At 38.9% G+C, this 13,667-nt stretch overlaps 1 protein-coding gene across 5 annotated transcripts in view; it reads right to left on the reverse strand.

The window, feature by feature from the left end:
- The window catches only part of LOC149207875 (uncharacterized), a 277,903-nt gene that overhangs the window by 138,354 nt on the left and 125,882 nt on the right, over positions 1-13,667 (reverse strand). For all 5 annotated transcript variants that reach the window (XM_089395875.1, XM_089395873.1, XM_089395876.1 and 2 more), the window contains 5 exons: positions 4,681-4,930; positions 2,375-2,501; positions 1,578-2,263; positions 185-495; positions 41-100 (listed from right to left, as the gene is read on the reverse strand). In XM_089395875.1, the coding sequence (XP_089252001.1) occupies positions 41-100; positions 185-495; positions 1,578-2,263; positions 2,375-2,501; positions 4,681-4,862 (1,366 nt within the window). In that variant the 5' untranslated portion in view covers positions 4,863-4,930. The remainder of the gene's footprint in view (positions 1-40; positions 101-184; positions 496-1,577; positions 2,264-2,374; positions 2,502-4,680; positions 4,931-13,667) is intronic.

Here is a 13,667-nt window from a genome sequence, read left to right on the forward strand (position 1 = left end):
AAAAACTGAAATAGCATGCATTATTTCTCTATCTACTAACCTGGTGTACAAATAAAGTCATCATCAACTGGTCTTCCATCTGCAGCACTATTTCTATGTTCTGCAAATGAGACAAGAAAAAAAATGACCGGATACTGTCATTTATAGTACTGAAACAAATTTTGAAAAGAAACTACCCTCGTACCATATAAAGAGAACAAGGGGTGTTGTGACATATATGTTGAAAACTTCTCCACATCTCTAACTTTCTTTGTCTTGCGATGTAAAATACGCTGTCGGTGATAAGGGGAAATCAGAGAAGCAGCTCTTGCAGCAGAAGCCTTTGTAAAATGTGCATGATCTTTTGCCAACTTTTTAGAATGAATTTCTTTAAGCTTTTTGTCATAACAGGAAACCCGAGACTGAAACTCATTAATCTTTAACTCAAGCCATCTACATCGCCATTCTATATCACGCCTGTAAGATTTCCAGTCATCTGATAATGTATTTCTTACCCTAGAAAAGAAAAAAGGTTGTACTATTAGTAGACCCATAAAAGTAATGCACATGGAAGGATAAAATCTGTAAGAAAACCATTAAAACAATTTATTTCACAAACCTAAAATGTATAAAATGTCAAAAAGCAACCTTCTCTGCTGTATCTTACATTTCAGTCTTTTCATATTTTATAGCTTTTTGTCTAATTTATTATGAAGGCCAGAAACAATCTGAATGGTAAGCAAACAGGTTCTTGGAACTAATCCAAGGTATTTGAAAATCCCCAACATTCAATTATGGAACATGAAAGAAGAATCATTGCGAATGATCTGGGACAAGATAAGAGTTACAGATTTAAGGGGCAAAGTTCAAACAAATGCAATTCTTTACAGAACACTGCATCTATGAGTGTGATTAGCAACAACTTACAGTACAACAAAGTTCAGGAAAGAATTATCATCAGCTCACAGTAATACTTAATTGAAAAAAATTAAGCACTCGCCATGGCATTAGATCATTGCTGGACTGCATCAATTTTAATCCCTATAGACTTCACCATTGATTCATACAGTTCCAATGAAATCTGTAAAAGGATTTTAATGTACGATATTTGGAAGTCTGGAACCACCCTGACTAACCATTAAAGCTCATTCACATTATTAACAGAGAATTGGAAAGGCTGATAATTGATCTTGACAACATAATAATCATGAAAAACTGACCTGGTAACTTTAGTTTAGATAAAGTTACCAAATCAGCCAGCTTTCCACTCTATAATTACATACACAGCATAAAAACAGAAATAATCAAATAATCTATTGCTTCATTGGACATTTCAAATGGCAATGAGGATAGTAATAGATGGGAAATCCTCATATGTAAAACGTAGACTCAAATAAGTTTGAGCACATACACGTATCTCTTTCAAACAACATATAATGTAAATGCATTAACAAAATTTACTTGATAAATATACAATCTCATTTGATAAATCAATCCACTAAAAAGGAATCCCGATAACACTCAGAAGTACAAAGGTAAGTTTGACAAATGAATGAGTACAATTGAATTAAAAAGTTATCACTAGAGCAGATGCACACCTATTTGTAGACACATGATCGTGATCCTCCATAACAGGTGCAGGTACATTCTGAGGTATTGATTGACCCGAACCACATGTTTCCTTATAATCATCATCAATGTCAGTCTCTCCAAAAGAACTTGAACACTCAGTAGCCTGCTCAGAAGAATCAAATCTTACATCATCCTCAATGCATCTTATGATGTCAACCACTTTATCTGCCTCTACAATGGGCCCAGATGTATTGTGTAAACCAGTATCACTTTTTGAACAGCTTTCCAGTGATTCTTGTGTGTGACCCAAACTTCTCACGCATGGTGTAGAACACAGAAGATCCAATGGCCTTTCAACTGTGGGAAAATTATATGTTACATCAACTTCAAGTTGTTGAACATTCTTCATTCCAACTGGTTGGATAGATACATTTTCTGGTGAACCACTACAAGTTAATTTTGTGTTGCATTTTGAGTTATTATGGTTCACTTCCAAAATGACTGCATTGCCTAGAGTACCATCCCCAGTATTAGAAGGATCTAAATCCTGAGCCACAATCTGCTTATTTGTTTTGCAAAAGGAACCAATTTTCTCAGACTTCTCTTCCAAATATGCACTACCTATATTCAACATGTTGTTTGCAGCATTCCACAACACACAGTGCTTTCGATAATAACTCATTGCATCATAACAAACATGCTCAAAGTCATCCTGCAGGTGGACACAAAAATTTCAAAAGCATATAAGCAGTTAAAAAGGTTCCCAATGATTGATAAATAGGGAACGCGTGCCCTACTGAACATTTAAAATAGAGGGGCATACCACAAATGATTTCCAAGATGTGTAGTCTTGAGATTCAATCTTTTTGCGAATCATAGAAAAGCCCATGGGCTTATTTGAACTGGAAGGATCTTGTATGTGATTTAAAAAGATCCCGTATTCATCAAAGCTGTGCTCCACATCAAGTAACACCATATGTTTTTATTAGGTTTCTATTGACATCTCCAAAGATCAGTATGCCAAAAATTCTACAGCAATGAAAAGGCAAAGTTTCATGTTACCTGTAATATTAAACATTACCAAGCATTCTAAAAATGTCATTCAACCAATCAAGCTTCGCTCTTAAAAGTAAAAACCAAGCACCATTTAAAACAATGTTTCATCATCTAGATTCTAAATATAGCTCTATTTAAAATGGATGTCAATTCTTTAGTAAGTCACATGACACGATGACACGGAACATGGAGGACATGAAAATACGAGTATCCAACATGTGGCATAGCAACCCCCAGAATAGGACACAGAGGACAAGTTATATATTATATATTAAAAATATAATATTTAATTAAAAGAATAACAAATTAGTGAATTACACATAAAAAATGAAATATAGACAAAGATTCAATTTAGAAAATAAAGCATTTACATGATGATGATACAAATTCAATCATACAACTAATGCATATAAACAAAATGGCACTGAGTGCAATCCATCTCTGAACTACAAATACACCAACAAAGAGGCCCTAAATGGTATGTAGAGTCCAAAAAAAAATCATGCTACAACAAATAACTAGTACTACACATCATCAAAACCATTGCCTATATTGGGTTCTCATCATCAATATCACCCTCTAAGCATTAAAATAAGATAGAAAAAGCTTAACATGTCAAATCAAGATTTTATTTGAATGATGGGTGCATTTTTACTAGGGTCATGATAGAGGAGTTCAAAAATGATTGCCACCAACATCAATGTATATAGAGGGTTTGGTGCTCTTAATTAAATGCTAGTTCCATACCCTCATACATGACAGAATCAAATGGAAACATTGCAACCCCAAATCCTAAAATCCTGAAAATTGTTAAGTCTGCTGGATTTTGAGAGGGATCTAAAATTCTACTTTCTTCATAAGAAATCCAATGAGGTCGGAACCACTTTCAAACATCCTAAAACAATTAATGGCAATGTTGAAAATTTAAGTAGAAGGATTTAATATTACAATTAATTGCATAGCATTAGTAGGGCCTGGACAAATCCACTTCCCAACACTCAGAATCCCTTCTAACAATGCTTAATTGGCCTTATAGATGCACTCCAAAACCTTTGAGAGTTCCAAACCTGTGACTGAATTGCATGAGAATGAGGCAAAAAATCGATTTTAAGATGTTTTTTCACTGGACATGTGTCCAAATTTTGAGACACCAGTAGGGCTCATGTCTGACACAAGGCAAACTCATGTCCCATGAACAAGACACGAGTCAAACTTGTGTCTGACACATGAAATGTGGGACACGGCAAGGGGGAGCAAGGACGTGTCACGTTCCTTGGTTCTATAGCAATAAAATCTGGCACCGCTAAAATATGTAACTTTCATTGCCAGTAGTTTATGTCAATTTGTTTTTTACCAAAGCAGCCAATAAGACTGATAGAAGCCCATGAAGGCAATGGAAAAAGAAACATTTGCCAGACACAAAAAATTCATTCCATGAATAAAAAATTTAGCTGAATTCCATCACTTTAATAACCAAAGCTATTTAGTTGAATTCCATCACTTTAATAACCAAAGTTGAACCTATAAGAATGTAGAAAGGATTACGACATAGCAAATAATATATACCCTCAACACATTTTCCCCCTATCTTTAACTGAATAGATGTAAAAGGAATACTATCACCTGATTCAATTTTCAATAAACAAATGTGAATGAAACCTCGTTCCATAAGGAAACACAGTATCAGCTTTTTAAAGTATACATTACCAGGAAAACATGTGGCTGCAGAAAAGTAGAATAATCAAGAGATCACACGTCTGCACATAAATCTAATCTTCACATGAGATAGCCATCTTGGGTTGAAAATCAGATAAAATTCCTATTGGAATAATATGAAAACAACTACCAAAATTCATCAGAATGTGCTTTAATATAATTGTTATTTCAAACTTGGGCTGCAATATAAGAAAAATTCAACTTACCTCCATTTAACTAGAGATAAATAAGGTCATAAATCATACAATTCCATCTGAACAAAATTCATATATATATGCACATTGCGGTGACTTTCTTTTTAATAGTGCCAAAAATACAAGTCTTAGATCCCATTACCTCAGAAAGTGATTTATTTACCTTGCTAGTCCTTCCAAAATATCAATCAAAGTAGCTTTGTTGTCCCCTGGGAAGAATTCTCTCTTAGACTCCATGTTGAACATGATTTCCTTGCAATTTCCAATGTTTCCATTTCCCATCTTTGTTACCATGTTCACATTGTGAAACAAATGTTCTTTGTTTTCCCCAGTCATCTTTTGCATACCTTGCTTTCCTGGATTCTCCAAAGGAGAATAGGTGAGGTCTTCCTCTCCAAAACATTCTCTTATACCTGCAGTATATGTATTGTCGAGTTAAAATAACAAAAACATACACTCACAGTATGTCGCTTGTGCACTCCCATTGAGTTACTTTATGTATTGTCGAGTTAAAATAACAAAAACATACACTCACAGTATGTCACATGTGCACTCCCATTGAGTTACTTTAAAAGAAATTACTAATACAATAAAAGCAATGATAAAAAAATTCATTGGTATTTAAGATATCTTCCTTGATTATATCAGTCCGATCTAGACTTGTAAATCCATTCATTATTCTTTGAAAAAATTATAAAATCTATTTAAAAGGTGCTACATGCATGCTTGTCTATTTACATCTATACCAGTTTGAAGATGCAACTTCCTACAAAATTAGACACTGCCACCTTTACTGGTATTTCTTCATAACTGCTATGAGACTTTTGCACACAAAATAATGACTCCATAAGCTCAGAGAACTTTAAGTAATTGAATTTTTAGCACATCAACAAAATAAAAATATCAGAAAACTTTGAAATGTTCAATACAAACAAAACAAAGATAGAAAGGCTCAAGAAAGGATGGAAAAGGTAATTAATTACATGATTCTGAAAGTTCTACTTTAGCATTCAGAAAAATAACAAAATGAATTGTGGTTTTCAAATAATTTGATTTCTTCCCAAATACTAGTGAAATTATCTTTCTCTTCTCCTCTAACCATATATAATGTTTGCTATTTTACACTGCTCTAGAAGATGGTTGAGAATCTCAAGTGAACTATCATGCTATTATGTCCCAAAGAAATCTCGACACTTTTTAAAACTCTGGAAGCACACCACCTATCATACTTAATATTTCTATGGTGATGTACAACCTCTCGCCACTTCCATAAACCACCCCAAAACCAGCAGTTCTTGACTGTATCACAAAATGAAAACTAAATTTTTTTGTAGCTACAAATGCTACTACCCTTTACACAGATGCATTTCGAGACTGGATTACTTCCTCTGATACGTTTTCCATCACTTAATAATTCCATCACTATTGGGCAGCGTTTACAAGTAACTTATATCAGAATATTGATAAACAATAAGGATAGCTTTGCATCCAACAACTTCGTTTCTTAATTTGGCCTTTCATGCATTATTGGGCAAAATCAAAACTAGCTTCTAAACGTTACACTTAAAACTGACCTAGTGACCTTATAATCTGCTAATTTATTTTATTCTAACAACATCATAAATATTGAGAAAAAATCAAGAAAAATTACATTCTAGTCAACCAGATTGCATCGCATTAGCATTAAACGCTATATGTAAGTACTCTTCATTGAAAACATGGGCCTGGTAGGGTTGCAAAGGTCCGTGCAACCTACTATAATGGGCACATTGAGGTTAAGGGCCCACTGTCACCTTGGCCCAACTCCACCCCCCCACCCCCCCGCCCCGCTGCCACCGTTCTTTAGGCCCAACTTCCTCCTAAAAGCCTAAAGGAGGATTCCCACTCAATACCTCAACCACTCCAAGTAAGACTAGTGGCTTAAATGGGGTCAAAGATGAGGTGGAGGAGATAATTAGGGGTTGTCCTGAATATTTTCTGCATGTAAATCTGCAGCAAAAAACTAAAAAAAGGAACACTAGTGACTACACTCAGTTGTGTTAGATATAGCATGTAAGTAGTCAAAATTGGTGTAGAGAAAATTTACTAACCAAATCTAAAGTTAATTTTATATTTGGGTCACTGATTAGAGGGATTTTAGAACAAATCAGTTTGCTGCCCTATAATTGCAGACCATAAATTCTGCAGTAAGATACAGGAACGACAATCTAATTCCCCTTAAAATGCCACCCAATTAGTGTCTAAACACTACTAGATCACGAATCTAGGGGTGGGAAAGCTGGAAGATGCTAGATTGAACTTGAAAAATCACTTCCAAGTCTTTGAACAATGATAAATTACAATTTCTAGTGAGATGAAAATTGTATTTCTGTGGTTCTGGTATAAAATCGCTCTGGGTGTTATGCCCAGAAAATTTTCAGCAACAAATTTGAGTACTAATAGCTAGCAAAATTTATGGCTCTTAATTATTAGATGAACAATGTATATTAAAACTGGAGCCTAATTGCAATATTCCAAATAAAAAGTTTACTTATCAAGTGCTGGGAACCTTGGAAATATTGCAAATTTCTTCTATAACAGCAAATAAAATACACAGATTTACAATAAAAACACTCGATACAAACTTCAAAGGGTAAACAATATCCAATAATAATTGAACTCAATGCATCAAACTTTGGTTAAAATATAGCTTTATTCTCAGTAACCCAAGGTAAATAAACTTGCTATAATGTGAGAAAAGCTTTGAAATCAACAAGTAAAAAGTCCTACACTAAAGCAAAAAATAAAAACTTTTTGGATTTTTAAAAATATATACTTTGGTTGCTGCAAATTTTACCATGTACCACTTTATCTCATGAGCTGAGTTGTGAAACACACTCCTAAGTTGGCATTTCAATAGATCAGAGAAGTGAGATTGCTCTCAATGAAAAGTTGCCCCCACTTGTGACTTAAAGTCTTCTCTACTTTTTGGACCCAAATAGGAGTAGCCCCTAGCATGGCTTTCTCCAGTTGAAGCTCCCTATTGAAATGCTTCAACTTTTGTTGGAGCGACCCACTTGCAACAAGAAAAACAAAGCGATATTTCTCCTTAGTTTTCCTCCTCCACGTACTTCTATGTCCCCTCAATGAATCGAACCTCTAGCTTTTGTGTGATTTTACCCAAGTTACAGGATTCAGATACAAATACGGATCTGCTAGATTTTTGAAAATCCAGGATCCAGATATTGCAAGGATACGTAAAGTAAAAAAATATAATAATATTTTTAAAAAATTTAAAAACACTTTTAGAGATCAAAAACCAAATCCGTTTATAAATCACAACATTTAGAACTGAAGTCATTAGATATATTATAAATGTGTCGAGAAATCTAGGGCAGCTAGATAAGGTCTTCTTTAAGATTGATTTCTCTTGCATTTACAAGTTCTTGCGATGTTATATTACTTCCTTTTTGTTGTTATTATGTTTTCTTCATCATCAAGATAAATGCCAAAAAAATGAAGATCTTAAACACAAGAAAATAACACAAGATGTATGCACTCAGCTAGGGCAAAACCCCTATGAAGGGGAAAACCCAGTCAAACTCTTCCACTAGTAGATTCAAATCAAGATGAGACACACTTGACCCTTTTGACTAGAGACATGAACTCCCTCCATCCACCAAGTCAGCCTTCCTCTTTCAATCAAAGACAACAACTAAGATTTGGCCTAATCAAGAGTAAACAGTAAATTCCAACTTCTGTTATGTTCCCTGTCACCAGACTTCTGCATCTATTTATAGATTTTTGGCTTTCTTTGTCATAAAATGTTAACCAATACATCCTCGACCCTTTACAGCAAATCTTCGGCTCCTTCAGATGGCCTCTAGTTAAGGTATAGATTGCAGACTTCTTACAGGACTTCGGCTCCTCCTAGCATGTTACCCACCACCTGTGGTTAGTATCCCTAGGAGAAAATTTTCTCCTAGATGGTCCTCAGTCGGCATCCAGCAGCCACCAGCTCAATGTGCCACTATCTCCGCCACCTGAACCAGCCATGTGGTCCCTTGACCATCTATTATGATTGTATGTTTGAAGGTGGGACTCCCAACCCCGAAGGTATGGCTTTTCACTGGTATAGTTGGGTAATTTTTTTTACTTATCAAGGACACTTTTGGGCATGGATTGGTGGGGGGATTCGAGAGAAAGAGTGGGCTAGGTATGCACTCTTGTCTCCTCTACCCGATTTGGTGGCTAACCTTGTATCCTAGTCCTGTGGAATCTCCTTTACTGGCTATTAGCTTTAGGGTTGGCACTACATGGGATATCACGAATTTGGTTACGTGGTCCCGCTTCCCGACACCATATACATCACTCCCCTCCACTGATTTTAACCCCGTTTATCACTTTTCCCATCCAGGGTTGTTCATTGGGTCCACAAAGGGTTAGCCTCCCCCTCCCCTTGCCCACACCTTGCGTCGGGCTTGGAACGATGCCCAAGAGGTTGATGCAGCTAGAAAGAAAAGAAAAAGCATAATTTGGCCACTTTCAACAAGAAATATACCACAAAATGCAAAAGATGACCGGGACATGCAAACTTAGCACGTGGGAAAAAGCCAAACATGAGCTCTGCCCCTTACCTATGGCCATCACCCTAGTTGCCATGGGCCCTAGATGAGCCCCCTCCACATTAAGGAACCCGTGATTGTCCCAACCCCTGGTGGGCAATGAACTGCCCCACCTTAAAGGGGGCATCTACTGTTGTTATACTACACATCATGCTCTCATCCCCTGTAACCCCGAGCAATTATGAAAAAAATTCAATCAAATGCAAAAAGCATATGAAGAAGAGTGGAAAAACAAAGGTTGGGGTAACTCATGTACCACGATTTCTCCCTCCTAAACTCATATACCCAAGTGTGGACTTCCCCTATTATAGCTACCCTTGTACAATGGCATGTGGCCTGCAGCCTTCCCCTGATCCCCACTCCATTCCATCATTATATCAGTGTTTTAAAATTCAGCCGGACTGAATCAGATTTGGCCGAGCCGACCGAGCTAGACCCCTGTCCGGGCCAGCTCGGTAGAAAAACCGGTTCGGTGGCCGATTTGTTACCAAACTGGCCAAACCAACCAGGCCGAGCCGACCAAGCCGACCGAGTCAGACCCCTAGTCGGTTTGTTAAGGTGTTGCGGTTGGTGGATGGGGAAAGATTGGCTATGGGCTTCATTTATGAGGCTATGGATCAAGCAAAGCAGCAAATAAAGGCAGCATACAAAGATAGAGTGGCTAAGTACGGGCCCATTTTGGAAATCATTGATCAGAGATGGAACAATCAACTCCATCACCCTATACATGGCACATGCAATTGGGTTTTTTCTTAACCCAAGGTATCATCATAAAGCTCTAGAGGCAGAAGCTTCATTGGGGAAATTAACATTAGCCAATAGTACAAGTGCCTAGGAATTTTTTACCGTTGACTTTTGTTGTAGAGGCCATATAAAGCCTCCTTGGTTATGTGTTTTTGTTCTAATCTCTATATCATGTATGTATTGGATAGTGCACTAGGTGCCATTTTGATATAATGGATATATTCATGAACCTACTTTGATCATTTGTTGTCTTCTCTCTATATTCTAATGCAATTTGTTTGGAAAAATGAAATAAAATCTTTAAAATTATGTTTTTTTATAAAAAATAAATATTTAATGTATTTTTTACAACGACCAAGTCATTGAAATCAAAAAGGCCGAGTCGATACCGAGTCAAAGTCAAAGTCGACCCTCAACCGGTTTCGAACCTGAGTCGGAGTTTTAAAACATTGCATTATATCACATGCCACCTACCACCTGATGGATGTACTATTGACATGTCACCCAATTTAAAGACTAAAACCACCTAATAGGGTCCTTGGTTAACCCCCTTATTGAGCTTGAAGACACCTGTACATGACAAAGCCCACTATGGAAGGGCATGCCACCATGGGGCGTCCATTTCATTCCATGATTTGTAAACTCCTTTACTTGATTACTCTAATGATTTGTTGTACTGGAGGGCAAGGTTACACATTGAATCTTATGCAGGATTGCAGGTGGTTCTCCATTTGGGATTTGGTCTCCCTATACAGGATCCAAGCCCTCCAGAGGGTCACATTGGCACTTGTAGGCTTAGCATTGAGAGCCATGGGCCTCCACCATAGCAAGGATCACTTCATGGATCCCCAACACCATTCATTGATTGCTCATATTCCACCTTTTGGATGGGGATGATGCACCTGGATCACCGCACCCAGTCGGCTTCACTGTTATACCATACACTTGCCAGACATTATAGGGCCAAAAGGAGGATGTGTCTCACCATAGTGACATCCACTTGTTGAAATTTCTAAGTCTAACCATTAGAAATTTTATTTGTATTCTTCTGGTTTATTTCTCCTACTTGTTAATTACAAACAAGTTATTTAAACATATAAACATCGAAATAAACACAATACAGTCTCAACCATCTACAGATCAACAGCGGAAAGAAATAGCAAACACACAAGTGACACCATTATTTTTGGACAGCTCATCCCCAACAAAAACCCAACGTGGGAAAACCAATGCAACAATTCTGAGGGTTAATTATTATGCAATATATCCTTCAATACAACTAGGTGCCAAACTGGCTCACTCGACAAAAAATAATAACCGGCAGTAATGCCTCTATTCGGAAGCAAATATTCAAAAAATCTGCGCCACGAAACCCTCTCCAACACAACTGAAGCACTGCATCAGCCCTCTTGGCCTCTGCGTCAGCCCTCTGAGGTACTGCACAGCCTCTACGACCTTCTGTGTCATTCATGCTGCCCTCTGCATGGATGACGCAGGCCCTCTGGCCTCTACGTTGTCCCATCTAGCCTCTGCGTGGCCTGCTCTGGCTTCTGCAACTACCTCTCTGCCTCTGTGCTAGTCTCTCGGCACTATCTCTACCTCTCTGTCCAGTACTCACTACCCTTCGCTGCAAACTGATCACTGATTCGACTTTACTTAGCGAACCCCACTCTAGTAAATCGAATGACTGATCACTTTGGTGTGTTCTCCAACTGACCCTCAAGCCTCCTCTTATACTTTTCCTGTTGGTCCTTCAACAGCTGAGATTAAATCTCTAATCAACGGCTAAGATTAGACTTGGCTTGATCCATGACTTTTGGAACCTTCTAACCCAGATTTATATCAATACCCATTAATATTTTATTTTTCCCAAGTTTAGACTTAGGAACTCCATTAAAAATATTAATTATTTTAATATCTCACAAACCAACTAGAATCTACCCAAACCATTTATGGGTCTTGTAGATCTCATGTGCTTTAGCCTCTCCACCAATTTTCATGGCTAGAGAACATCCGATGCTACCCCAAATCAACATTCCCTTTTAGCGATGACTGTGCTCTAGTAATACTCCACATTGACCATCACTCGATTATACGACACCGGTACTTGTACTAATGCTAGGCCTCCCTGCCCAACATCCTCTACACTACTACATCCTGTACTGCTGCCCATGGCTCTACCACTACCACTGTTGCATCCGTACGGCAGCTCCCTCTGCATCCGTGCTGCTGCTGGTCCATCCTCCCAACATTGTATCTGTACTGCATCCCCCTCTCATCATGCTGCACCATAACTGCCAACTGCTACTCCACTGCAACTCAGTTACTGAGAAGTAAGTAATTGATCCACCCAACTACCGACATCCCTGTCAATCTAGAAACACTCATGATGCTGAAGCTCTCTCTGTCGCTAACAAGTGCTCCCTCTACTACCTCTACGCTGCTGCAACAACTCCCTGCATCTTGCACCGCTGCAAACCTCTTTGTGCCATCCTGCACTGTTGCAACACTCTCTATGCCTCTCGCACTGCTGCAACCTTCTAGCCTTGCGCTGCCCGGGGACTCCTGCACTGTAGCACTCTCTATCGCTTCATCTGCATCTGTCTCTACCCACATCCACCAGTCCTACTACTCTCTCTTCGAGGCTCCTATAGCAAGGTATAATCCAAGAGGTTAGGTTCCTCAAGGATCCTGCCCCTCATCGCCTGTAGTCTTCTTGACTACAACTCGATTTCTCCCCACCTCTTCTCTAGAGGTAGATGAGCACTCATGTCACAATTGTCATCAACGGCCATATCCGCTCTTCTTGTCGACTCCTCCGAGTCTCTCTACTTCCATCTGGAAGTTCTCTCTTCAACTCCCGCTAAGTCTCTCTACTTCTCGCCTGGGCACTCCTACACTGTAGCACTCTTTGTCGCTTCATCCGCATCTATCTCTACCCACATCCGCCAGTCTTGCTACTCTCTCTTCGCGGCTCATGTAGCAAGGTATAATCCAAGAGGTTGGGTTCCTCAAGGATCCTGCCCCTTATCGCCTATAGTCTTCCTGACTACAACTCGATGTCTCCCCACCTCTTCTCTAGAGGTAGATGAGCACTCATGGCACAATTGTTATCAACGGCCATATCCGCTCTTCTTGTCAACTCCTCCGAGTCTCTCTACTTCCCTTTGGAAGTTCTCTCTTCGTCTCCTGCTGAGTCTCTCTACTTCTCGCCTAGAAGTTCTCTGCTAGACTCCCTCTGAGTCTCAATTTCCCTTCTCGAAATCCTCCCGCCAATCGTCAAGTCACACCTCTCCGATCTTCTGTGCACCTACAACACTGATCCGGATTCCTTGGCTAGAAATCTGCCTCGGTAGTGACTCCCTCTACCTTGGTTTTGCCCTGTTAGGTACTATTCTTCCCACAGTACCCCACCAACTTCACTCCTCGCAAACTGCCCACAGCTTCCTAAACCCCAGCAACTGAAGGACTAAGCCTCTAGGCTCTGCGCAATCCCAACACTGGCTGAAATGCTCCCCTAGCCAACTGCGTCAACCCTCCTGGTCTCTACGTGGCTCTGCGTGAGATTTTTCTACCCTCCTCAGCCTCTGCACTGGCCTCTCTCTCGCCCGGACTGATGACGCAATCCGTCTGCGTCAACCCTTCTCTACTGCTTTTTGCTAGGAACAGCTTTTGTTACTCGAGACAGTTGTTTCTGTTGCAAATGCTCTGTTGTAGCTGGTGCCTTCAGCTCTCCTGCGATCAGCGACCACGCTCTGATACCATGTTGAAATTTCTAAGCCTAACCGTTAGAAATTTTATC

The sequence above is a fragment of the Pinus tabuliformis genome, chromosome 1_2 (assembly GCF_031772625.1).
Source record: "Pinus tabuliformis cultivar Carrire ecotype Pingquan chromosome 1_2, CPIR1, whole genome shotgun sequence".
NCBI classification, from domain to species: domain Eukaryota; kingdom Viridiplantae; phylum Streptophyta; class Pinopsida; order Pinales; family Pinaceae; genus Pinus; species Pinus tabuliformis.